At 44.2% G+C, this 27,578-nt stretch overlaps 2 protein-coding genes across 2 annotated transcripts in view; one reads left to right on the top strand and one right to left on the bottom strand.

Moving 5' to 3' along the window:
* Positions 1 to 12, bottom strand: part of LOC311226426 (guanylate-binding protein 3-like) — a gene marked incomplete at its 5' end in the record, with an annotated part of 45,596 nt that extends 45,584 nt beyond the window's left edge. Inside the window, one exon of the mRNA XM_084311852.1 lies at positions 1 to 12. Within this exon, the coding sequence (XP_084167978.1) occupies positions 1 to 12 (12 nt within the window).
* LOC311226427 (guanylate-binding protein 3-like) lies at positions 11 to 27,356 on the top strand (the record flags this gene model as incomplete). The annotated part of the gene is made up of 10 exons (XM_084311853.1): positions 11 to 206; positions 10,380 to 10,507; positions 15,389 to 15,498; positions 17,029 to 17,216; positions 17,329 to 17,571; positions 19,984 to 20,264; positions 22,527 to 22,739; positions 22,907 to 23,009; positions 26,797 to 26,990; positions 27,114 to 27,356. 10 exons carry the CDS (start codon positions 11 to 13, stop codon positions 27,330 to 27,332), a joined length of 1,875 nt encoding a protein of 624 aa, XP_084167979.1. The 3' UTR covers positions 27,333 to 27,356.
* Between the last annotated feature and the right edge of the window lie 222 nt (positions 27,357 to 27,578).

Consider the following 27,578-nt stretch of genomic DNA (forward strand, 5'->3'; position numbering starts at 1 on the left):
AGTGACCATCATGGCTGCCGGCAGAGTGTCAATGAAGGAGCCAGTGTGTCTGTTAGAGACCGACAGCGATGGGAAACTGTCTGTGGTCCGCAGTTCCCAGGAGATTTTAGACCAGATTGAACAACACGTGGTCGTGGTGGCAGTAGTGGGCCTGTACCGCACCGGGAAGTCTTACCTCATGAACAAGCTGGCTGGGTCACGCAAAGGTGAGCATAATCACTACTGTTACGGTCACTTCCTGTTCTAGTCACATTGATCGGTACATGGTTGGCTGTCAGTCTGGGTAAGGCGGGATTTTGGTGAGGGCAGGGTTGGAAAAGAGACTCACAGGTGAGCAAGGGGAGCTCACGTGGCTCTCGACAGGGATTGATATATCAGCCAATTCAGGGAGAGGGGGGTGATTAGGCCAATTCAAGGGGGAGGGATGATTAGGCCAATCAATCAGCTGTCAATCACTGGCCTCTGTGGTTAATTGCCTCATGGTAGGGCAGGTGTGTGGGCTTGATTGCACCTTATTCAGTGCAGCTGTGCCTATGGTAGCTGAGTATTTAAGGCCATGTCCACACGTATCTGGATATTTTGCAAAACGGATATTTTCAGGCTCTGTTTAAAAGAAAGTCCTCGTCCACACGACAGTGTTAAAAAAAAAACTTGACCCAGACACAAACACAAACGCATATAAATTGCTCCAACAAGCAATACGCGATACGCGATATCTCAAATACCATAGCGGTACCGAGCGGACAGGACGATTGACAGATACAATGTCAATGTTGAGATCACAATCTCCCGATTCTGAAACAAAATATGGCGAGTCCATATCACAAACTGTTCCAAAGATATTTAATGTTTTGCTAAACATGTCTAGTGTTGCGCCCGGCTTTAGACCAAATAGCAAATTCTAAATTGTGTTAATAGACGCCAGACAAAAGAGCATCTGCACCTGATGCGCTGTGATGTTGTGGATAATTGAGGATGTTGGCATTACGCGTGAGTGGTCCCAGGATGACCTAATAACATTATTAGTTGAATGGTTACTGTACAGGAATTACAGGAATAATTTGAATATATGCGAGTTACGTGAATATAGCTTGCCCGTGGACACAAACCTTCATACGCATTAACAGCTCCGTCTTTTAATACACACTTATATCATACAGTAACGTCAAATAAGATATTGAAAGATAAAGGATGAAGTTACAAAGGGAAAAGGGCAAACGCAATTACTATTTGACAATGCTACAGTGCACAATAAAAAGAAAAGATCCAGGCGGAATTAAATATGCCTAGGAGTATAAAGGGTTTTAAACTGACGTCAAATCGGAGCAAAACAAGCTGAATCCGCTTCAAGAAGACGCATGACATTGGGTACAGTACAGTATATACTAATTACAACATATACTAATTACAACAAGACATTCATTAATTGCATTGTTACTGTTCACATGTGTGGTGCCGTCTTCGCCCATCACAGTCATAAGTATTTTCAGCACCAAGGCGCTGTCCACCGAAGTTATTATACCTAATGTAGTGAGTCTTCTTGAAGTGGATTCAGCTTTTTTTGCTCTGATTTGACATCAGTTTAAAATCCATTGTGTGCTGTAGAATTGTCAAAGAGTAAGTGCTTTTGCCCCTTTTCATTTGTAACTTCATCCTTCATCTTTCAATATCTTATTTGACGTTACTGTGTAATATAAGTGTATTAACAGGAGCTGTTAATGCGTATGAATGTCTGTGTCCACGGGGCAAGCTATATTCACGTAACTCACATATTCAAATGATTCCTGTAATTCCTGTACAGTAACTATTCAACTAATAATGTTAAGTTATTAGGTCATCCTGGGAAGCGTAATGCCAACATCCTCAACTATCCGCAACATCAGCGCGCATCAGGTGCAGACGCTCTTCTGTCTGGCGTCTATTAACTAAATTTAGAATGCAATTTGGCTTTTAACTGAAGCCGGGCGCAATACTAGACATGTTTAGCAAAACATTAAATATCTTTGGAACAGTTTGTGATAAGGACTCGCCTTATTTTGTTCGGGATATTGTGATCTCAACATTGCATTGTATCTCTCCGGCGAGAAATAAGCGGACAACGAATAAAACGTCACTCACCACTTAAATAAATCAAAAGCGTGTATTTAACAACCTCAAAAACGTTCGGTTTATATTAACTTAATAAATAAACAAAAACTAAAAGTCTACTTATGTCAACGAAAATGTCCAGTAGGCCTAACTAAATAACAGATACATCTCCGTTACACGCAAGCAACGTCTGATGGCCGAATCTGTCAGACGGCACTGGAATAGATATATACAGTACTGTTACATCCAGACATTTATGATACAAGATATACAAATATACAGTACTGCTTAAGAGGCAGAGATCAATAAAAGAAAATATACATTCGAGGGGGAAGAAACTGTAATACTTCTGTCTGCCATTTCAGAGTGAGCTGTAGGGCTGACCTTCTATTTTTTTTTTGGAATTCGAAGCTTCGGGTGCCGAGATTCGATTTTAATTTGAAGCTTCGAGAAAAAAAAAAAAATATATATATATATATAACAATTACATATTTTTATTTTTTTATGTTGTGGGACTTGTACAGCACTTTGTTCAACTTTGTCAGTGCTGTAAAGTTTAAACCTTTTTAAATCTTAGACTAGACAAACGAAACACTTTGCTTTCATGAAATATTGTAAGCCGTCATTTGAGGCTTTATAAAAGCAGCACAATGAACACATCTGTCAGTGCCGAGTCCGACCTCATCTTAAATAACAAACAGCATTGCTTGTTGTAGTTAAAAAAGAGAGGCAGAGTTGATTTTGCACACAAAAAATAAATAAAACAATAATTTTTTTTAATTTTTTTTTTTTATAATAATCAAATTTTATTTTCATATTTGAATCCCATGCCCATCGAACGAAGCTTCGAAGCTTGAAAGTATTTAAGACAGCCCTAGTGAGCTGTGACGTCATCGTTTATCTAGACTCTGCGTTTACAGTGGCTACACGGATCCACTGAACCGATATTTTGGAAAATCTTCACTTTAAAAATGCGTTTTCGAAAATCTCCGTTTATGTTTCTGAAAACACCGTTTACGTGTGGATGAAAGGCCCAAATGTGGAAGAAAATGTCGGTTTTGCAAAATATCTGGCTTCGTGTGGACATGGCCTAAGTTTCAGTCTCGCAGGCTTTCTCATTTCCTTTCGTGTTGGCTACCCTTCCGGCCAGGCTTTTCTATATTAAAGTGTATTGCTGATCTCTGCCCTATTCAGCATTTAGCCTTTTTCTGTAGCCATTCTGGTTTTAGGCTACTGGCTTATTTTAACACTTTATTTTCTAGTAGCTGAGCCTTTTATTGTAGTGTGTTTCTTTTCTTTCTTTTTGTTTCCTTTTGAACTGGCATTAGTCCACTACCACATATAAACTTCCTTAGTGGAGGTTTATTGTTATTTAGGTTATTTGTATGAACTCCATTAAAGGTAGTTCTGTATCGTTAGTGGCTTAGCTTGGCATCACCTACTGCACTATCTCGCGTACGTGCACGCGTACTGAATAAACCACAAATGTACCTCTAATACCAGTATTAGTCTGACCACACCCCTCATCAGCTTACCTTCATAAGCAGGTGTGTGGTCACCTGCTCTCCTCCTTCTCGCTTTCACCACAAGGAAGTGCCTCGGTAGTACCCCACTTGACGTGTCGTTGATAGTTGAAAAGAGTTGTGACTAGGTTTACATTGTGCCTAACCTTTTTCTTCTCTCACTTGTTTATATAAGGAAAAGGTTTGGGTCATAATGTATTCCGCGGAGAGTAGACCCGCTAGACCTACTCTTCACCACCGATTCTCCATTCCCGCCTCCGTCGTGCGTTCCGGTGCTGGGCTGTTGCCACTCTCGTGGTTGCCGACCCAGCCCGGGAGACTGCCGGTGGATAGTTTTCCTCACCGACGAGCCGAGGGTTCGGAGCCGTCGCTCCGGCGATGGCCTGATCTCGACTCTGGTTCCTCTGTTTCTGGGGAATCGCCCGTTGATGAACGGGGGATTGTCTTAGAGCCAGGGGATTTGCGACGAAAACTTTTTGCGTCTGCTCGCTCACGTCGTAACATGGTGGCGTGCAGACGCGAACGGCCTGGGTTTGGGGAATTGCTGGAGACCAGCGAGGCCGCGTCCGACTCTGGATTTCTGATGGAAACTGAAGACTTCATGGAGGAGGCGGACGGGTTCTTGTATGATGGTCCCGTGGAGGAGAGTATCCCTCCTCCGGAGACCCCGGGGGGGGGAGAAATGGCTCCACGGGGCGCCTTGTTCGAGGATGTCGGGGAACCACCTTGGCCTCATCGACAGGATGCCCTACTGTCAGCCGCATCGGATTGTGGCTCCTTGACCAGTCGCAGCCTGCTGTATGCGAGGGATGCGGGGTCGGTGGAGGAGGGTCCGCAGGGGGAACTGCGGGCCTTGTTTCCCGAGCTCATGGCGGTAGCCGCCGCTGCAAACGGTGTGCCGCTGCCGCAGCCATTGCCTGCTCCTGTCCCTGATGACCTCATAGGCCATCCCTGGCAGCGTCCCCCGGTGAGAGGGGTGGACGTTGTCTACCCATTTTTCCCATCGATGGGGGCCTATGTTCGTCGGGGTCAGGCGGTCTCCAACATCATGGGACTAACTCCCGCCTACGTACCAGTTACGCGGGTGTCGGGGTTGGTCAAAGGTATGGGGGAGGGCGTACCTCGGCTTGACAATCCGATGGCCGCGCTCCTCTGTCCGGATATGGTGTGGGAGCCCCTATGCAAGCCGGTCCTCCAGGGGAGGTCGGCTAGGCGATTGGCTTATTGGGGTGACCAGTCATTTATCGCCGGTACACAGTCGCTGGCTGCGGCCTCTAACATCGCCCACCTGGCTAGATTTGTATCGGGGATAATGACGGGCGGCGCGGATCTGAACGAGGTGAGGTGCGATCAGATCACCCAGGCTGCGGGAGCTGTGCTGCACCTCTCCCAGGTGCTAGCCATAGCCATGGGTAAAGTGCGCGCCCTGGCCACCCTGGGCCAGCGTCATCTTTGGCTGGAGCAGGCCCGTGTGCCGGAACGGAAGAGAACCCCTCTTCTGACGGCCGCCCTCTCCGACGCTGGCCTGTTCGGGAAGGCCCTGCTATTGATGACCTCAACATGCAGAGAGATGGCAGAGGAGAGATCCATCCTCCAACCCCATTTTCCGCCTCCCGTCCTTGCCGGTGGGGGCAGAAGGCTTCCGCGACGTCGAGCTGTCTCCGTCGCCGCTACCACTGCCTCCGCCGCCGCTGCTGGCCCTGCCAAGAGGGCCAGGGGACGAAACGACGCTTCGGCCACCGCCGGCCCATCCCAGACCGGAGGAGACGGTAGGGAACGTCGTGTCCAGCAGACTGTAACCTACCGTCCCTCCGGGGCTCCCCGGGGTGGCAAGACTCGAGCGGCGCGAGGTGGCAGGCGCCGTTGAGTGACTTTTCCCCCTCTGTGTCCCCTCCTCTACACCCTCCCCGGCCCCTCTATGATTTTGTGCCTTGATCACATATTATTTATTAATAAAAAGTTCCCTGATATAAGGGGGACTGTGTTTGGCCGAACAAACTGTGTGTTTCTTCAATACAAATCATGTGGTGGGGTTGTGTTTTATGAATCTACCCTGTTACGTTGGGGGAATGAGTTGTGTTGTGTTACGAGTTTTTAAGCAAGGTCTGCAACTTACACTCGGTAATAGGTTCTATTAGCTTGATGCTCCACATGCAATTAGAACTGGTGATATTCCATTGCTTTAACTAAGTATGTGTTCACAACGCTGTGTTGTTAGTTGCAGTAATGCTCGTACACACTTTTCATGGCCTAGCCATTACTCTCGTTCAACGTCTTCCTATAGCTTAGGCTGCGGGTATGGGATTCACGCACAGGCGACTTGTGTTTTGTTGTAAACCCTTTTACACTTTGTGGGTAGCTAACATTGCATTAGCTTATGCTATATATGTTTTGTTCTACCGGAGGTTTTCAAAATGGCTACGGTTGTTTTCTGTGTGTAGGGATAGAAGGTGTGTTTTCGGGAGGGGGTGTCGGATAAACCCCTCCTTTACCCACTTGATTGGTTTAGAGGGTTTGTTGACCTTCCTGCTGAGCCAGTCAGGGCCAAGCCAGTGCTTGGCGGGGGAGGGGGGGGGGGGGGAGGGGTATTCTACCGACTCCTGTTATGACAGGATCCGGTGGGTTTTCCCCGCCCGTTATAGCGTTGTTGCTATGGCGACGCCTTCCATGAGCTGGTGTCGTAAAGATGTCGAGGTTAGAGCGCAGGACTTAACCTGCTGCGCTCGTTTTTGTGTCAAACTTGAGTCTGTTGGTCACGTGTCTCACAGTTTACATATCTTTTTCTTGACCGTGGTCTCATGTGGGAAGGTGTTTCTGGGGGAATCTGGTCTTACACTCTGATTAAGAAGAGTGACTGGATTAAAATCATGTGAAAAACAGGGTTTTTTACTCCCAGCTGTGCAGTTAGGTCATACATGTGATGCCTTTTCTTTATTTTATAAAGAGTTGAATGTGTCTTGATGGATATGAAATGAGGGTCCCTGATGGAACAAGACTAACGTCTTCTCAGGTCTGCCTCCCCTTATCTTTTTGTATGTATTCCTGTACTGCAGTCTGTTGGGTATGTTTTCATTCATTCATTCATGGAGTTGATTGCATCTCGCCCCTCTTGTCGTTTCCCTGGGCGTCTTGGGGATTCAATATGGTGGTCTAAGCGGCCTATTGTTGATGTGGGTATGTCCAAACGCACACATAGTGCTGGCTCAGGATGTGCTTTGGCCGTTGCTGACTGGCGCGCCTCGTTTGCTTTGGTGAAACAGCGTTTTTATGGAGCAATTGGGATGGGGGTTTTTCCTCTTCCGACATCCTGTGTGTTGTCGATGGGTTCCCGTTCATGTCAGGGGATGATGACGGAATGGGTCTGGACATATGGGGAAGGGTCTCACGCCCTAGGGGTGGGCCGCCGGACGCGGTTCATACCGACACGTCTGGGTGGCGCCTTCTTTTTATGTTGGGATCAGACGCGCATATCTGCCCCTTCTCCTGGGGTTGGCAGGTCGGCGTGATTAGGGCACGGGACTGGTTCTGGTCGCGCTGGTCCAGATCAGTGCACCCGTTGTCCGCTGGGGATGCAGATCTGCTGTTCTGGTACCCTGAGGGACTTAGGGTTTTTTCAGGGGGGAAAAATGCTAGGTCGATCCGGGTGTCACAGGGTTGTGCGTTATGGGACCCCTTGTTGATACCGAGTGCGGGGTGCTGGGGGCTGGTCTTCCATATTACGCTCTTCTCTTGCGTTTTGGCGCTGAGGAGCCTGTTGGGTGGGGTTAACCTCCTTTGGGATCCTGTGCTCCCCGTATCGCCGGGCCCGGTCCGGGGTGATGCCCGTTGACCTGTAGGCCCGGGATGGCCCTGTTGGGAACCGGAACGCGGGCTGCGGCGGTGCCGCAGGTGCGTTTCGGGGTTTTTTCCTGAGGGGTTATGGGACCAACCATTGCATGGGGTAATGCCTGGGTGGTTGGTTCTCTGGTGTGTTGCTGCAGTGTCAACTCCCGGTTCTCCGGTTGAGGGTGCCCCTGCACGTTCATGACGTCTGCCGATCGTATGGGCTTTTCTGTGGGCAGCTGTCAGGGGCCGTGTGGTCTACGGATCCCGCTCCTGACGTGCTGTTGAAAGCTTGGTTATGCGACAACGCCAGCATACGCCCCTTCCGCCGGGGCGGCTGTTTCGGCTGTCCTTTCTGGCGCCTGCCTCGTCCGCAGTTTTTTCCAGGCTTGGGTTGACGACCTGTTGCCTGGTCTTCCCCGGTGCACTGCCTGTTCCGTTGGTTAACTCTTGTGTGTTATGACCATGCTGTCTGCCTGTTGCAGGGCTTGTGTTCCAGGCGGTGTGCTGTTGAGGGGGACAGGGCCCGCTCGGCTGAGGGGCCTTTGTCCGAATACGCTGGCGATGTGAGGGGAGGGGTCACTAGGTGCCCCCCTGGTGGGGTCTTGATGCTGGCATCATGGACTTCTCCGGGCCCCCATTCCAGGGGGTCCAGTCCTTTTGGTGGGTCTGGGTCTTCCTTCGCGCTCCGCTGCTACGGCCTTGCCACGGGGTTGGGTTTGCCCTTGACCCCGTGATTCTGGGGGCAGTAACGAGGTTGTTCCTCCGTTCGTTCCCGGGTGGCATGCGGGTTGTGCGTGTGTGTAGTCGTGGGGTCAAGCCACGGTCTGCTCACCCTGTGCGTTAAGTTGCTTGAGTGCCTCTTCGCACGGTCGGGTCCGTCGCCTTCCCGTGAAGCCTCTAATAGGGGGGATACCCTCCATTAGGGGGGGTCGGGGGGGCTCGGCCCTCCCTGTTCTGATGGTTTTGGGGGGCTGTCAGCGGGGTGTATTCGTCAGCCAAGTGGCTCCGCTTGGCCTCCCTTGTGCAGTAGGTGATGCCAAGCTAAGCCACTAACGATACAGAACGTTAGGTTATGACTATAACCAAGTTCTGTTAGTTAGGGGCGATGCTTGGCATCAGACGGCCGCTGCAGCCCTTGACCTCACCTTGTGGTGAAAGCTTGGGAAGGAGGAGAGCAGGTGACCACACACCTGCTTATGAAGGTAAGCTGATGAGGGGTGTGGTCAGACTAATACTGGTATTAGAGGTACATTTGTGGTTTATTCAGTACGCGTGCACGTACGCGAGATAGTGCAGTAGGTGATGCCAAGCATCGCCCCTAACTAACAGAACTTGGTTATAGTCATAACCTAACGTTTTTTGTTGTTTATTTTTCCCCTTCTCCTTAACTCAATGGATGCCAGGCCCGAGATAAGAAGAATTACCCTAGACTGCTCTAAAATGATACTTATATTCACCATGGTATTAACCAGGAATGTATGGATGAAAAAAAAAATCTTTTTCACATATTGAACGATAGATACTCGATCAAATGTGTTTGTTTTATGTTAGGACTACGGGTGGAAATTAGCCCTGTGCTATTCCCGGCATATTTACGTCCTTATCATGCTGTGATGTTATGCATACACTCATGTAAATGATGTTCATTAATTTGCATTGTCCTTAATAAACAAATCTTAAATCTTAAATAGTATTATATCCATAGCTATAATATATAATATAGTTTTAGCCCTGCAAACACCGCCACGTATTCCTATACTTTAGAACGCTGGCCTTTTAACCAACACAGTACACAGCGCCCTCTGGCGCTGATTGAGTTAATGTCTGCGTAGCAGTTTAGTGGTTATTTGTTACACGAATAACTTAAAGAATCCCTATTATCTGCTCGTGATCCAAACACCCGCAGCCTTCACAGAACGTCGGGGAACCCCCTACTCTTTGCGATAGGTGCCCTGGGTACTTTAACGACTGAATTCAGTCAGGACCAGGGCTGTTTTTTGCCATATGCGGACTATGCGGTTGCATAGGGCCCCCGAAGCCACCCCCCTAAAATGCAAAAAATAAAATAAAAATGTATTCACTAAATACACCGTATACTGTATATATATCCTGTAGGGATGTAACAAATCAGCTTAAACATTTTTACCGATAGGCTACTGCTTATGACCGCAAGTGGGCATTTCTTTATAATAAATAAAATACATGTCATCTGTTCTCTAGTAGTCTTCAGTCTCGGCTTCATGTGAAGTTAAATCCTCTCTAGGAGTGAAACTGAAACTTAGCAAGCCTATACGTTGTTAAAGGGGCACTAGGCAATTAATTTACTCTGGATGCCTGAACACAGAATGACACCAGTATCACTGACTACCACGGCAAGCCTATAGAAAATTATTTTATTTCATTTTAATAATAATAATAATAATAATAATAATAATAATAATAATAATAATAATAATAATAATAATAATAATAATAATAATAATAATAATAAATAATATATAAATAAAAAAAGAATTATAATTTATTTTTATATTAATAATAATAATTATAAATATTTTTTTCCCTGTTGTACCGAACTCGTACTGAACCGTGACCCCAATACCGAGGTACGTACCGAACCGTGGCTTCTGTGTACCGTTACACCCCTAATATATATGTTTTTTCTTTTTCTTTTTCTCCTGGGCCCTGGTGGGATCAAGATAATCCAGTTTTGTCGGTTTGAACTACCCGTTTTGAATATTTGATCCAGTTTAAAGCTTGGATTTGATTTTCTGATTTGATCGGATATCAAAGTGACAAATATGGACATATATGTGGTAAATATAGCCGGTTTTGCAGCTGCCGGCTAAAGCGACCTCTCCCAATGCTGGATTTTTTTCCTTCTTTTTTTTACAAGTCGAGTAACGAATCTGGTTTGCTACTCTTCCATGTTCCGACCTCAAGGATTCGCCCTGGGAGCCACCGTCCAGTCCAAGACCAAGGGCATCTGGATGTGGTGTGTTCCTCACCCCAGAAAGGCTGACCACACTCTGGTGCTGCTGGACACAGAGGGACTGGGAGACGTGGAGAAGGTGAGACGTCATTTGTGACGCGGCGCGGTCTAGGTCGGGTTGTTAACACTTTGATTGCCCAACCCGAGTTTTCTCGGGTTTACCCCCTGCGGGTTGAATGCCCACTCACGAGAAATCTCGTATTTTCTATATATATATATTTTTTTTTGCGATCTGAAATCATATTTCATCAACCGAGTCTACCGTTGGAAATTCAGCCACTCGAGGCGCTCAGATGTGAAAAAAGCGCCCCCTATCGTCTCCCAGATGGTAATTCACCCTTTTGGATTGAACTCAATGAAAATGAATGAAAAAAAAAATCCGGGACTCCACATTTTACTTCTCACTCACGCAGCCGGGGTCGATCAGCTCCACTAGTGAGCCTCAGAGCAGCGGGATTATGTGTTTTTACAGTATACACGGATCAATAAAATTATCGATTTTTTCGAATGGCGATCAGTAATTGGAATAATCCATTTGGATACCATCTGATCTCAGGTAAGGAATCTATGTTACCAGTCTTAGGATAATCAGACTCGTTTTCACGGAGATATAAGCTTTTATGTGATTATGTGATATGGCTGATTGACTGTGCGAGCGGTCAGGAAATGGGAGAATCGATTTTCAGCTCACGGCCAGAGCGTGCATGCGTACACATATACTATCGATAATCTAGCGTTTATTTGAAAACGATTCATAAATAGGCAGAAAAATTACAACATTCTAGAATATTCCAGTAAAGGACGATTATCATGGAATGTCTGCTTTTTTCCGTGAAAACTAGTGCTTTTCAAAATGCTAGAAAACGGAAATGAAGCGATAAAAAAACAATCTGCTACGACAATGTTGACTGGAAAATGAGTCTTTGATAAGCGACGGGCAGATTAGACACATAGCCATCATTTAAAACATGGATTAGGCGATATTAACGTTAACATTGAAGTGGTGCTGGGCATTCAAGGAGGTAAAAAGGAATTAAGCTTGGGCTATGAAAGTGTTAAAGAGCTCACGATTCTTCAGAAAATCCCCGAATGTTGAGCAATTCATAAATAGGTCGAAATGGAGATATTGGCAATTTTGAGTGCTTTGAAATGTTCTCTATCTGTCTCCTTATTTGCTAAACGTAATGTAACTTGTAAATATGTTAATTATTGTTACATAGTCCGAAAGCATTATTTCCGAATTCCGACGCAGTATAAAGAACTACAGTTGTGTCGGAGGGGAGTAGTTAAGTCAGGGTCCCTGCGGATCCTTAAAAAGTCTTAAAAAGTCTTAAATTTGTTTATCAACTATTAAGGCCTTAATTTGTCTTAACATTTTTTAAATCCATCTTTCAGAGGTCTTAAAAAATGCCATAGACAGGAAAGATAAAATGCCATGTCATCTTATGTTTCATTATGAAATCTGGGGGAAAACGATTAACGGGAGATAAAGTCTGACTTTTTATTTACGCAGACCGGAATGGGGCAGAACCAACAGAGGTATGTTTGTCGGGAACTATTTCAGCAACCGAGTCTATAGCTAACGTTAGCAAGCACTAACGTTGCGTTTAGTTATGGGAAAGTGCAAATTTTACGAGAACTGGCTTGACAACCCAGTGTTTGCATCATGGAACTATTTCAGCAACGGAGTCTATAGCTAACGTAGCCCCTTTCGTGACTGTGATGCACGCCAATATGCTTTGGCGTGCATCACAGTCACGAAAGGGGCTATAGCTAACGTAACGTTAGCAGCGAAGCCTGCTGCAAACGCCGCAAAACAAGATTTTAAACTGGGGACGGTGGGAGTGAAAGCAGTCGAGTCGCACATGCTGAGCTCTAAGCATACCTCTATTAACAAAACCCGCCTGCAAACTAGTATTTCGCATTTCTTTTCGGCCCCTGCAGCCTCCACCTCAGCTGTGCCATCTCAGGTAGGACTACTGGCAACCTGTCATGTATGTTGTGTATGTCATAAATGTCACTATGAATTGAAAATGGGGGACCCTGATGTAAACGAGACAAACGTCTTTCTCTGGTCTGCATCCCCTGAACAATTGTGTGTATTGAGCCGTACTGTATTGTACCCATTCTGCAATCTGTTAAATAAAGTTCTCATTCATTCATTCATTCATTCATTCATTCAACCTATTAATACTATATCTATATCTGTACATATATCTTACTTACTCTTAGTTACGCTGCTGGCTAGTACGACTTGAATGAATGAAAACTTTATTAACAGATTGCAGAATGGGTACAATACAGTACGGTTCAATACACAATTGTTAAGGGGATGCAGACCAGAGAAAGACGTTTGTCTTGTTTACATCAGGGTCCCCCATTTTCAATTCATAGTGACATTTATGACATACACAACTGAACATACTGTACGTGACATCATGACATTTATGACATAGGGACATACATGACATACAGGTATATATAGTACTGTTACGTTGTGTGATTTTTGCCATTTTGTTATTGTGAAATTGGTATTCAATTTCATTCTGAGTGGCATTAAAAAGTATTAAATCTGACTGGGCTAAACCTGCAGATACCCTGTAAGTACTTAAGGTCTCAAGTGTCAAAGACAGAGACACGCAGAAATGACAGCTGGCACCAAAATCCATTCCGAAACAAGGGACCCAGTACAGTACTTTTACTTTTGTGGCGGTGTGAAAATATGCAGAGAAGCGTTAATATCTTTGGAACCGTTTGTGTTAAATTGTATCTGAATCAGGAGATTATCTTCTCTCCGTCAAAATTGAAAGTGTATCTCTCCGTCGCATAAAGGCTGGCTGGCAGTGCGCATAGAATAAGGCAGAACACTATACAAAACACTATACAAAATACAGACTAAAGTACAAAATGCAAACAAATGAGGTAGAAAATGCAAAGGTTTTTCAATGCAAAATGCTAAAATTAGGTATGGATGTAGTGCAAATCTTTTTGTAATAAATGGTCCATATGAAGGCAACATCAAAATGTATTTATTCTCTCTCCCCTCTAATGTGTGCCAGTAACTATGATTGTGAACTCTATAGCACACCGTTACACTAGGCCATATTAATTTGCACATGAATTAATTCACATTAAGCATATTAAGCTAAACAAGTAGTCTGCATGCATAGTTAACAGAAACGGCTACAGTTTTTCTTAGGCCTGTATACCCTACATTCTACATTTATTAGGCTCCCGGGTCACTTAGGCTGTGTTCACACTGCAAGCCTTAGGCTACGTTTAGACGAGCGTTTTGGGATGGAAGTCTGAACAGAAACCGCAAAAGTCGTCTTGCGGTTTCACTTTTAATTTTGCGTTTAGACGAGCGTTTTGGGGTGGAATTCTCCGTGCAGACGAGGCTGTAACAACTCGAGACAACGGAGCCCTGCTGTCACACGATTGGCGCATATGTCACATGACGTGCTGTGAAGACCCGCCCTACTCTGCCTCTGATTCGCAGAGTGTGGGTGGGGAATGTGATTGGACCAAAGCAGAGTCACTCACAGACAGTGGGTCCAGTCATAATAGTTGTGATAGCCGCGGGACAGATTCTTGTGTATTTAAAAGTACTGCCAATGTAGCCTTCAGGTGATCGCCATGGATAGAATCAGACATGCTTTGTTTACGCTTCTAGGCTACTGGCGCATGCCTGTGATGTAAGCAGTAGGCGCGACGAGAGCCTTGACGACCCTTTCGTCATCGTTTTATGCGGTTTGACAGTTTAGACGAGAGCGCAAAGGTTTACCGTTTCTAGGAATTCCACCCTGGAAGGTGGTCTCACTTTTTTACGGTTTCACCCCGTAAAAACGCAGTTTCCGTATAAACGAAAGGCACATCTGAAAGAATATTTTTGTGGATTCACCTGCTAGCGTTTCCGTCTAAACGGGGCCTTAGTGCTCAATTCAGATGTATTTCTCAGATCAGATTTAGTTTTTGTTTGGCTGTTCACGTTACTTTTCTTTATTTTTAAATGTGGCCAATATCGGATTTGTGTGTGAACCGGTCACACTCCTGAACTGACCCACATGCGCAAATGAACAATAAAGAAGATGGACGTACATTATTTTTTTGACAAATGTCAACCTAGAGTAATATAAAAGTCACATGAAAGTCACATGACTGAAAATCTGAGCAATATGCCAGGTCGAGGACCTTGAAGCGGATTCGTGCGGCGATGGGGAGTCAGTGCAGGTCCCTAAGAAGCGGGGTAACATGCGCTGACTTTAGTAGGTTGGATCACACGGCCGGCTGCGTTCTGAATGAGTTGAAGAGGCTTGGTGGCGGTGGTCGGTAGACCAGTGAGCAGTGCATTACAGTAGTCGAGGCGAGACATGACTGTTGATTGGACAAGGAGTTGAGTGGCTTTTGTCAGGAAGGGGTGGATCCTTCTGACGTTGCTCAGGAGGAATCTGCAGGTTCTGGTTGTTGCAGCGATGTCAGCAGAGAAGTTCAGCCGGTCGTCAATGACTACACCAAGGTTTTGGCAGTCGGGGACGAGGCCACAGCTACATTTTCCACTGTGATGGAAAGGTCGGTCAGCGGGGAGGATTTGGCTGGCAGGTGAAGCAATTCTGTTTTGCTTAGGTTCAGTTTGAGGTGGTTGGTCGTCATCCAGGCGGAGATGTCGGACATACAGGCCGAAATCCACTCAGAGACATGGATATATGAGGGAGGAAAGGAGAGGAAGCCTATGGATTCATTACGCCCAACTGTTTCTATGTACGTCATAGACGGAAGCAATGTTTCATCAGATTGCAATGGTTTTATTGTACCATGAACACCTGTTGACTTTCAAAACCATTTATTTTGGCTTTTAAACACATCTAAACGTAACCAGTGACAGGTAAAAGGGTGGTGAACTATGAATTATGTGATCACAGTAACCTAACTAACACATCAAAACATTTCCCTCTGGTTTCAGGGCGATCAAACGAATGACAACTGGATCTTTGCCATGGCAGTTCTGCTCAGTAGCACCCTGGTCTACAACAGCATGGGGACCATCGACAACAATGCCCTGGAGAAACTGCAGTATCCTTAAAGTTATTCCCTCATTATTCCCTCTTTTACTCAAATTATATCTGTGGTTATAGGGAGGTGTAGTGGTTACGTCATTGCTGTTTCCGGCCGGTCCACCTCGCAAAATTGCAACGTATTTCCCCATTGCCCATTTCTAAATCGTCTCGTTTAAAAGAAATAAAGCATTTGCATGGTGTACCTTTCTGTCCGTATTCATCCACAATCTATAGCTCAACATAAAAAAAAGAATTTAAATCGCCGAATTTTATTTCAACCAGAAATACAATAATGTTAGTGATAGAAGGGAACAAATTTTGTGCAAAAATGGAAAGCTTTCCAATGTTCATGAGGCAGAATTGTTACAATAGCTGATAATCCATTTTCCCAATGATAAATCCCTATACGGGTGGACCTCGCGGGCGGTCCAAAGTGACGTCAGACTACACCTCCCTATTGAGTCCTATGTTGGCATCTTTTCTCGTATTCAATTATTAACTTTGGAATTGTCTTTTCCAGTCCAAATTCTTTGATGGAACAACTTAAAGCTCCGTTAATATGTTGTTTGGGGGAATTTGTTGCAAAGGCTTAAAAAAACGTGTTTCCAATTTCCACAAAAAACATAAAAAAAACATTTTGAAACCAAATGAAATTGAATATATTGTTGCGAGCAGGGCTTGGAAGAAGATGAGGCAGAGATATTTGACTCACAAATTCCAACTTAAATTTAAAAGAAAGGGGGGGGGGGGGGGGGTCATTGGCCACACAACAATTGAATGAATAGAAGGAATTACATTACTCGACCAATACAATTAAAACCAAAACACTTTTATTCATTACAAATACAAAACGACAACAGAGCAACAACAAAAAGGCACAACCAGTCACTGAGCAAAACACACAAAGGCTCATGGGATACGAGGGTAGGAGACGCCTTCTAGCTTCAAACAATGTTTTCCTCTTTTCTTCATTTTCTTCTCAGGACACATTGATTCAGTATTAAAGATACAATGTATCTTATGTACACAACTGACCCATCTTAAGCTCTGCTGAGGGAAGCAATAGTTGTGATTGGAGGATGGAGAAAAGAGGGTGGGGTTTGAGATCAGTCAATTCTGTCTCTTCAGAGCTTCAACTCTGATCCCCAAACTACATAAGATAAGATACGATGAGATATTCCTTTATTGATCCCCTTGGGGAAATTCAGGTATCATAGCAGTGTGGGGGAGGTGGGAGGGGAGGTACAGGTATGGGCAGGGAAATCATAGAAAAACTATTTGATAAGAATATCTTATCATGAGAACAATAAACAGTGTAAACAAACGTGCAGATGAGGGTCTGTATATGTTACAATAAATATAGGCAAGTATTTGAATCTGAATATATACTATGAGTAAAACGTAAACGGTATACACAAGGGGTACCCTAACTGGCATGATCCATTTACCAGCTTCTAAGTATATCCCTGCTCAGGCAGGGAACCCAGTCTGAAACCCAGTGTTTGGTGTGAGGTTCTGTTGTCATCCTCAACACCACCCCTCCCAGCTTTGTATCAGAACTGACAGAGCGCATCAAAATCAAGTCCAATGGGGATGAAGACGATGATCTGGAGTATGTGCGTTACTTTCCCTCCTTTGTGTGGACTGTGCGAGATTTCACCCTTGAACTCGAGATTGACAGGAAACCCATAACAGCAAATGAGTACCTGGACAACGCTCTCAGGCTGAAAACAGGTTTCATGAATTACTGACAAATTGTTTGAATATAGTTCAATCATTTCAATGAGCCAATAGTGCTCATGCACATTTACACTAAAGGGTATTCTGTTATGTGTGTGTTTCAAAGGTAGCAGTAGAAAGGTTCAGCAATTCAACGCTCCCCGTAGTTGCCTTCGTAACTACTTCTCGCCTCGCTGGTGCTTCGTGTTCGAGAGGCCGGCCAGCGGTCAGCTAATGAAGAAAATGGATGACCTGACTGACGCTGACCTGGAACCAGCCTTTGTCCAACAGGCTAAAGAGTTTGCTGAACATATCTACACTGAGGCAGAGACCAAGACTCTCAAAGGCGGCATAAAGGTCACTGGCAGATGTAAGTGCGATTTATTTTTTAAATAAACAAAAAAGAAAAGAAAATAAATAATAATTAAACAATTTTTTTTATAATAATACATTTTTTAAAAGAAGGAGAAAAAAGGGTACACTGCAGCCACTGGGTGTCTGGCATTTCTGTCTGCCGACAGCATTTGGGTGATTTTGCACTTGGAAATCAGTGAATGCCACCTCTTCTCACTTTCACTTTCGACTTCCCACTAACGAAGGCAAGTGTTCAGTGTGAAGAAGCTAGGGCGATATGGTCAGAATATGATATGGTCATAATTATCTCCACCAGGGGGAACACCTGGGAAGATTATGCGATTGGTTGCGTCTGTGAATGAGTGTGTCGGTGTCCGGTGGCATGTCTAGCCAACTAAAGAGGCAGAGGTGGATGAAACGTTGCAGTAGGCCAGGGACCTGAATTCTGGAATATTTTGTAAATCGGTCAACATACAAGTTAATTGAATTAATTTCCATCATTGTCCATTGACATACAGTGGATTCAGTATGACGTTGCACCTTTCGCAAACAAGGGGGTGATACTACACAGGTTCGCTGCTCAGTGTCAGAGAATGAGCTTTCTGGCCCCTGTTTACAACATGGAAATGCCATAGTGAACCTATTGTCATTGCTATACCTATGAATTAACCTCTTAAACCCTAGCCATATTTTCAGAAAATTCTACTAAAAGTACATACCCAAGTAAATGGAAGATTGCTCCACTTCTACAAGGTCCAGTTGCATGTTCTTGGTATCTAGGGACATCTATGGACCTCAGGGAATGTATTCCAAGTGTCAGAGATATTGTGTCTGTTACTATGCTTGAGTAAATTGTAGGGGTGGAACGGTACGCATTAGAACCGTACACCGTTCGGTACGACCTCCACGGTTCGGGGCATGTGTGTATTGTTCGGTTATTGGGATGCGCAAAAAAATACGCACATACCCAGAGAGGCAGTAACTAAGTTAGCCACAAGCTAAGCTACCTAGCGTTAGCCGCGAGCTAACCGTGGAAACGCTCACAGCGAATAGCCCCTATGGTAGGGTGACCAAACGTCCTCTTTTGCCCGGACATGTCCTATTTTCACGCCCTGTCCGGGCCGTCCGGGGGGGGGGGGTTTATAAATCCATGAAAATGTCCGGCTTTCACGGACCGTTTGTATATACCGGTATGCCATCCAGACACAATTTTAAATATGAATATAGAATATCAGGCCTATAAATTACTGCCAAATCTCCTCTTTCCAATGGCAGAGGTAAATCTGGATTTAGTATCACCAGGCGCCTGTTACAGGGCAGCAAAGACTGTGAATGAAATCTACTGTAAGTACAGATACTTTTTTATAATGTCCATAGCTCCGCCATTTTTCATCAGATTTTTGGCAATAACGTTCAGGTTTGTTCGACCCGTGAGATATAATCACGAAAAACTGAATTTCTTCGCAAAGAACAGTTTTGACAGAGGCTGGTGTGAGCTGGCTAGTGTAGTTTTATGAAATTTTGATGTCCATCGAAAGCCCTGGGTCTCCTCTCTTAGGACTACTTGACACGTTATTTCCTCGCATGCAATTCCTCCGGTTTCCGCCGGGATGCACAGAGATATTTATAAACTCATATTTCACTTATAATACTTAAAATCTGTCGACTAAAGACACATCAATATCTGAAATGAAATAAAAAATAAAAAAGAACCTTACTGTCATTCACTTGTCCTAATATACTAACATACCCTGTAGCACTCAACACATTGTTACTCAGCTGATAGAGTTGTACCCTTCCTGCTGACTTGTCGTACAAAACTTGTAAGTTGCTTTGGAAATAAAGCGTCAGCTAAATGACAATGTAAATGTAAAATCATTGGTAGACAAACGTAGTGATGAAAATATACACTGACTGCTGTTTTGATAGGGTTAGGGTCTTTACTCTTGGCTACATTTGAAAAAGAAACACAACATTAATTAATACAGACTGTATTGAACTATTTATGATGTGATATTAATTTTGTCTGGCTTAAAGGGGTTAAAAACATTTATGCATGAATTAATTTGAAATACGCCCCTTGTGTTTCTGTTTTTATGATTGTTGAACGTGTTTCTATGCCCTTCCTATCCTATGCTTCCTATTACCCTTCCTAAGCTTTCTACCATCCTTCCTATACTTTCTATCACCCTTCATGTGCTACCTTAACATCCTTCCTAACATCCTTCCTCTGCTTTATAATATACTTCCTATCCCCCGTCCTATGCTTCCTAACAGCCGCTGCAGTCAACTCTGAGCTGTCCGACTTGGGTCAAGCGTCAAATGTCTTTTCGTTGTACTGTACTTCTGCTGTATAATGACAATAAATTCAATATGAATCTAATCTAATCTAATTGACACACTTGCTGAATGGATCTTCCTTCCACAGTGCTCGGTAACCTGGCGGAGACCTACGTGGCGGCCATCCGTAGCGGACAGATTCCCTGTCTGGACAACGCCGTGTTGGCGCTGTCGGAGATCGAGAACTCCAAAGCTGTGGAGCGAGCCCAGGCCCAGTACGTGGGGAACATGGAGATGTTGGTCCCCTACCCCACCGAGAGCCAGGAGGAGCTCTCCGGAATCCACGCCACCTGCGAGAGCGAGGCTCTGGCCCTCTTCCTGAAACACGCGTTCAAAGACGACAAGCAGAAACACCAGAAGAAGCTCGTGGTACGTGTCGGAACTCATCCGGTGATTCCATCACCTTACGCCAATCACTTTTTAAGGGAACACGCTAACATTATGGGAGATGCACTTACCGTCTTCTCCGGAGTCAGACAAGATGATAGATATCAATTTCCTCCCTGTGCGTTCAGTAGAAAGCTATTCGGCTGCAAGCTAGCCTAGCTGAGCGGCAAATTAATGGAAGCAGATATGTGTTACGACTCAGGTAGGTGTGTTGAACCCAAATGCAGTACAGAAGAAAGGTGCGGAGACGGTAATTGCTCTTCTCACCAAAAACAGTGTTTCCTTTTATTTTTGAAACATCAAGAGTGATACTGGTATTATAAAAAAGAAAAACAAACTAAATAATAATTAAACAATAATCAAAAACACGGCAGCTGCATCCTCCAGGCCTGGAGCGACGCGACTCTCCGTAGACAGCTACTCGCGGTAACGTTAGATGAAGAACTGACAAATGAGAGAATAAACACAAGGCCATTATAAAGAGAGTCAAACACACAGCAGGTGTCAATCAGCAATCAGGACAACCTGGAAGAATAGAGAGGGTGAAATACTCCACGGTGGCGCTAGGAGCTTTTACTCCTAGGAGAGAGTAAAGACCCAAACGTTACAATATGGAGTGGCGCAAAAACTCCTCTCCCAAAGTTTTAAGCTACACTAGCTGAGCCATGTCTGCTTCCATTCATTAGTGCTAAGCTAGGCTAGCTTGCAGCCAGATAGCTTTCTACTGAACACACATGGAGGAAATTGGTATCTATCTTATTGTCGGACTCTGGAGAAGACGTAAAGCACATTTCCCATACTATTGGCGTGTTCCTTTAAAACCTGTCTTTCCCTATTTTTATTTTGATGTGCATCAGAATCAGTCAGTTGTCTTTATCACTGTGGGAACCCCTCCTACATGTATTTGTTACTTGTGCCATGTATGGGCTCAACTGAATTAAAGGTAGAATCTGTAATTGCTGTCAAATAGTGACCACTAGGCAAAAGAGCCACGCTTGGTATTGCACATTGTTTACATTTCTGTGTGGGTTGTAGTAACTTATTATACTGTGAATTTCTCCAGACCTCTGTGGATAGCAGAAGAAACCCCCACTCAACTCCAACTCTCACTCAGACCAAAACAAAACGATTTAAACAAAGTGCAATACCAAGCGGGGCTCTTTTGCCTAAACTAAACAAAGACTTTGGCATTCACACCATTTGTGATATACATGTTTGTATATTTTTCAATAAAAGTATATTCAGGGTAAACTATTCAGTCATGCCCCTTTTACAAAAATCATCTACTAGACCAGCAAAGGCACAGATAGACTGAGCAATAATCTTTGGAATACACTACAGATTAACCCAAGGCGTTCCTAGTTTAGATGCCGCCCTGGGCGAACCCCCCTTACCACCCCCCTCTTTTGTTTTCATCCACCAACAAGTTTCACCCTTACACTATCAAATTAACGCTACATTGGACAAATCCTGTATCAAACAAATACTTTTATTAAACAATTTAATTTCAAACAACAGACTGTATCTATATCTTCATCTTACTGTATCTAGAATAGATTCCGGAATCCCCTGCCCCCTCCCCATGTGGTACTGAGTGAGTGGGACCTTCCCAGGCAGTTGCCTGCCTAGCTCACAGTCACAAACAGGACCTTCCCAGCCAATCGCCTGCCTAGCTCACAGTCACAAACAGGACCTTCCCAGCCAATCGCCTGCCTAGCTCACAGTCACAAACAGGACCTTCCCAGGCAGTTGCCTGTCTAGCTCACAGTCACAAACAGGACCTTCCCAGGCAGTTGCCTCCTAGCTCACAGTCACAAACAGGACCTTCCCAGGCAGTTGCCTCCTAACTCACAGTCACAAACAGGACCTTCACAGTCACAAACAGGACCTTCCCAGACAGTTGCCTGCCTAGCTCACAGTCACAAACAGGACCTTCCCAGGCAGTTGCCTGTCTAGCTCACAGTCACAAACAGGACCTTCCCAGGCCATTGCCTGCATAGCTCACAGTCCAAACAGGACCTTCCCAGGCAGTCACCTGTCTAGCTCACAAGGTTAATTGACCTGACCTGACGTGTAATGAGCGATAGAAATGATAGAATGTCACCATTCAGAAAGAAAAAAAAGAGAGATTTCGCCTCCTCATGCCACCCTCAACAAGATGCTGCCCTGGGCGGTTGTCTGTGTTGCCCATGCCTAAGTCCGCCACTGGATATACCTTTGAATTTATTAACACTATGTTTCTAGGAAGTACTTGATGGAGAATACAAACAGATCTGTGAGAAAAACTGCCAGGAGTCCAAGAAGGCATGTGAACGCATCATCAAATGCATCTTTCAACCTCTGGAGAACAAACTGAGCACTGCTTCCTACACAACTCCTGGAGGATACAGGAAGTTCTGCGAAGACCTCCAAGCGATGACCGATGGATACAGGCGTGCAGGAGGCAGAGGAGTGAAGGTAAGTTCCAGAGATGGATCCCTGCCAACGTCAGATGGCTACTTAGTTCTTCAGCGGTCTTGCGTCTTGTGTGTGAGATGCAAGCAGAATACAATTTAACCATCGGTATTGGTGAGGGGGCAACAGGTTTCCATCTAGGCGTATATGTTTTGTTTGTGTGGTACCAGGCTGAGGAGATGTTGAAGGCATACCTGGATGAGAAGGCGACACTCGGCCGGACCCTACTGGCAGCAGATGAAAGTCTCACCGAGGCAGAGCGGCGAGCAGAAGGTAACATATAGTAGAATGTCAGTCAGTCCATCAATAAAGCTTAATTTCTTTATAACATTTCATACACAATTGTTTATAGGTGGTCGGCTCCCACGTGAGAGAGTGTGATGTTTGCAGTATGTTAGCTGAAAGTAACTTGTTATCACCCCATCTGTGTTTACATGAATCCCATCCCACTTAAACTGTGTTTGTCTGTCCATAAAAGTTATCAGTGAAGGGAATGTCCTGATATATACAATAACCTTTTAGCCATAGGCGCACTGGCAGAGACGGCCCTTGTGTTTTCAAAATGCATTTGAAAAGGGCAGTGGTCCTAAGATAACAAAGGGTATGAAGGAGTATCAAGTCCCTCTTAAGCCCGGAGCCCTATCTTCTGAAACCTCACTGGACCTCAGAGAATGTATTCCCAGTGTCAGAAATATTGTGTCTATTACTAGTCTTGCTTAAATTGTGATGAAACAAAGGAGAATACGAATTATGATTTTTCTTTGCATCTTTGACAGTGAATAACACCATGCAAAAAATTACCAGACATAGGAAACTGCCACTGAGCTCGTTCAGTACCTTCTTGAGATCACGTGTACGAAAAATCTAAGGAAATGAATAAAGGGAAGATGATTAAACAGAAGGTTTTGTAGATACAGTACTGAATTCTACCATCTGGACCCATGCAATTTGAAATATTATTATAGAATATAGAATATGCGGCCTATAGATGACCTTATTATAGCCAACTTGCACACTATGGATCGGGCCAAATCTACTCTCTACTCTTTCCAATGGCAGAGTTCAATTTGGATTTAGTATCACCAGGCGTGCATGAAGAACAGAGAATTAAATCTATTGTATGTACAGTAGGTTTTTTATTCTTGCAACAGCTCCGCCATTTTGAAACTGATTTCAAATCGGATGGTTGCTAAATGCTCACAATAGGGGAGACAAACTAACTGCGCTCCAATAAATGCCAATAACGTTCAGTTTTGTGGTATATAATCCCGAGTAATAGAGAAAAAAAGATTTCATAAGCAAGTAATTTCCTTGAAGGGAACTAGAAGCCTTTGGGAAGTGTAGTTTTACAAAATTCCAACGCTCATTGAAAGCTCTGGATGTCCTCTTCTCAAAATGACTACAATATCCATCATTCAGCGACGGTCACTATATTCAAAATGGCGATCACAACAACACATTTCAAAAACTAAAATCTCAGTAATAACACTTTAACCTATTGGTAAACAAACGTATTGCTGAAAATATACACTATGACTGCTGTTGTGACATGGTTATGAACCAGTTTCTCAGGAACCTAGCATGTCTTTTTTTACCATGCATATCTTGTGTCTTATCTATTTTATTTTTCTATTTAATTTTTTCTATGCCTATTTTATTCTATTTTATTATTGTATTTTGCACAATCAATGCGGGCAAGACCACCCGCATTTCACTGTATTCCCTGGTATGTATGTGACAAATATACCTTCTTACTCTTGAATATGTTTGAAAAAAACCCGCTAATTATGTCAGACAGTGTAGAGAGCTTGATGTATGACGTGATGTCATTTTGGGACCAGTCCCGTCGGGTGGAAGAGGTTAAGCTCTTAACTGGCACCGACCCGGCCCCGGGATGTTCTAAGGACGATTTGCCCGCCGGCGTCACATGCCACTTTGGCGACCTCTAGCGGCGCTGGTGTGCATCTTTTTTAAAGGTCCACTATCTTATAAATGGCCTTTTCCAGTGGTTTACATTGTTTTCTAGCAATGTGGGGTTGTACCAACACTGACTAGATGTGACATCTCTAGCCAGTCCCGTTTCTTCAGTTCAGCTCAGACAAGAACCTCCCCCAGTGAACCAAGCCATTCAGAATTTACTCGCTATCCTACGTAGCAAGGCGCTGCTGATCTGCATACCTCAGCTCCTTCTGTGGTTGTAGCCACCGCCCACAATCAACAATTCGAGGAAGTTAGTGTAACATTGAAGTTATGACCAAAACGGGCAAGCAGCGAATACGTCCTTGCACTCATTTCCTAATGATATCCTGCTCCACAAGCAATGGGCCATGTTCGTTTTTGGATTTTTGCAAAGACGAAGGACTTTATAATGCTGCAGTGATTTCCTGGGGGAGCTACAGATGAAGCCGGGAAAAGTCCAGGAACCACTGTTTGGGGACCGTTTGGGCACCGTATTAACGGTAACAATGACCAGCGGGGGCGCTCTCATACAGCTGGTGACAACGGCCCAACGCGCCGGCTTTTTGTTCATTCATTGGAGGAGCTCCGCGCTGGACAAAGCTCGAGTTACATTCAGTTCGATTACAGCTGGTGACTTCATTCATAGGATGCTACAACGTCCTATGTCTACAGACTGCATGAATGAATGTTGCTGAATTAAAGAATGAATAAGTTAAACGTGTAAATTCAGCAGTCAAAGTGTATATATTAAAACGTGTCAAATCTAACTTCATTAGACGACCGACGTACGGCTCTCTTGTCCATTCATTTCATCAGAAGAAAGCGTTAGTGTAATGCTTCTTGTTAACAATAAGTTTGTGTACGCAATGTTGCTGAATAAAATAATTAAACCGTTAAGACCTGTCGCTCTCATACAGCTGGTGACAACGGCCCAACGCGCCGGCTTTTTGTTCATTCATTGGAGGAGCTCCTGCATTCAGTTCGATTACAGCTGGTGACCTCATTCATACAGGATGCTACAACGTCCTACAGTACTGTATGTCTACAGACTGTATGAATTAATGTTGCTGAATTAAAGAATGAATAAGTTAAACGTGTCAATTCAGCAGTCAAAGTGTACTGTATAAATCTAACTTCATTAGACGGCCGACGTACGGCTCTCTTGTCCATTAATGGATATATAATGGATATTTTATTTATCTGGCACCGTGGTCTAATGGTTAGTGCCCATTCCTCTCACGCGGAGGCCGACGACCCGCGTTTGAATCCCCGTGTTTCTAATATATTTTTTTTTGCGATGTAAATGCTTCAATCTGGTGCACTTTGAGAGCTATATAAAGAATGACATCCTCAATGCATGTAGATTTATAATATTTTATTACATGCAAAGATTATTGGACAGGGTTGTAACCAATGAGTGTGGCTTTCCAATGCTACCCCACGTCAGGATGAGCGAATCAGGGATCTAGGTGAAAAGTCACAAGCGAAAACAGGAAGAGAAATCTTCGCCGAATGCATTGAAGTCAATCAGGAAATGGTTTACTGCAGAGCTTTTTTATTTTTTATACCAAAATTGCTCCTAATCACTCATTTCTGAACGGATTTTTATGAAATCTGGACATGTACTACACAAGACTTTAGGCTATGGGCCGAGGGTATTCTTTCAGCCATATCAGTTTTTTTGGAAATATACTTTTGGATATTGCAACTACTACAGAAAAACACGAGTACAGAAGTTCAAGTTCAACTCAAGTTCAGACCTATGTTACTATATTTCATTAGCACTAAAAGTGAATTCTCTATTCTCAGAAACTTCAGAATGTTATCTTTCAAAAGAGACCAGTATTTTGGTTTGCAAAAAAAGTATGCAGTCCTCAAGTTCAAGTTTAAAAATTGCCACTTTTGGGGGCACCAGTTAAGAGGTTAAAGGTTACCTTCACTATTTTGGTCTACCGTGTACCTGACACATAGAGACCATGGTTTCACTGATCGGTCCAGTATTGAGCTACAATTTTCCCACAGACTCTCATTGGGCTACAATAGCAGACAATAGGCAAACCTTTGTCCTTTCAATGGTTCTCTTCTTCTGGTTTCCCTACAGAGGGGAAGGCGAAGAGGAAGGAGTCCGAGAGAGAGAGCCAGGTTCTGGCCGAGCGGCTCCAAGCCCAGGAGAGGCTGGCGGCCGACCAGCGGAGAACCAACGAGCAGAACGTGAATCAGCTCATGGAGAAGATGGAGAGACACAGGAGCGACACCAAAGCAGACCACGAACGTCTGATGAAGGATAAAGATCAGGTAGGATTTCAAGAATTGCTCTTTCAAGAATCGTTATGTTGATCTTTGGCATTACATGGTGTCTGTGACGGCCGTGTGTCTCTGCTGTTTTACAATGTGTGTCTTGATGATAATCAATTTCAGGAGCTTCAGAACCTGCACCACAAACGCCTCGAGGAGGAGGCTGAGCGTCTGCAAGAACAGATGAATGCTCTGAAGAATGTGAGACATGTAGAGGAAGAGCAGGAGCAGTCCATCTTTGGAAAGATCTGCGATACAGTGGGAACTGGACTGATGTTTTTCCCGCACCCATATGCCATGATGGGTGGGATGGCATTGAAAGGTGCTTCAAATATATTTTAGGTGGGTTCTAGATCATTCATTAGTTTGGGAAATAGATCAAATCCTTTTTTACTTCATACAACATTGTATGAGGTATTTTAAAGGGGTATTTAACCCAAAATATAATATATATACAGTAGGGCTGTCTTAAATACTTCGAAGCTTTGTTCGATGGGCATGGGATTCGAATGGGAAAATAAAATTTGAATATATTAAAAAAAAAAATCTTTTTTTTACCTGCAAAATCAACTCTGCCTCTCTTTGTTA

The sequence above is a fragment of the Notolepis coatsorum genome (assembly GCF_963971535.1).
Source record: "Notolepis coatsorum genome assembly, chromosome: 4".
Classification (NCBI taxonomy): domain Eukaryota; kingdom Metazoa; phylum Chordata; class Actinopteri; order Aulopiformes; family Paralepididae; genus Notolepis; species Notolepis coatsorum.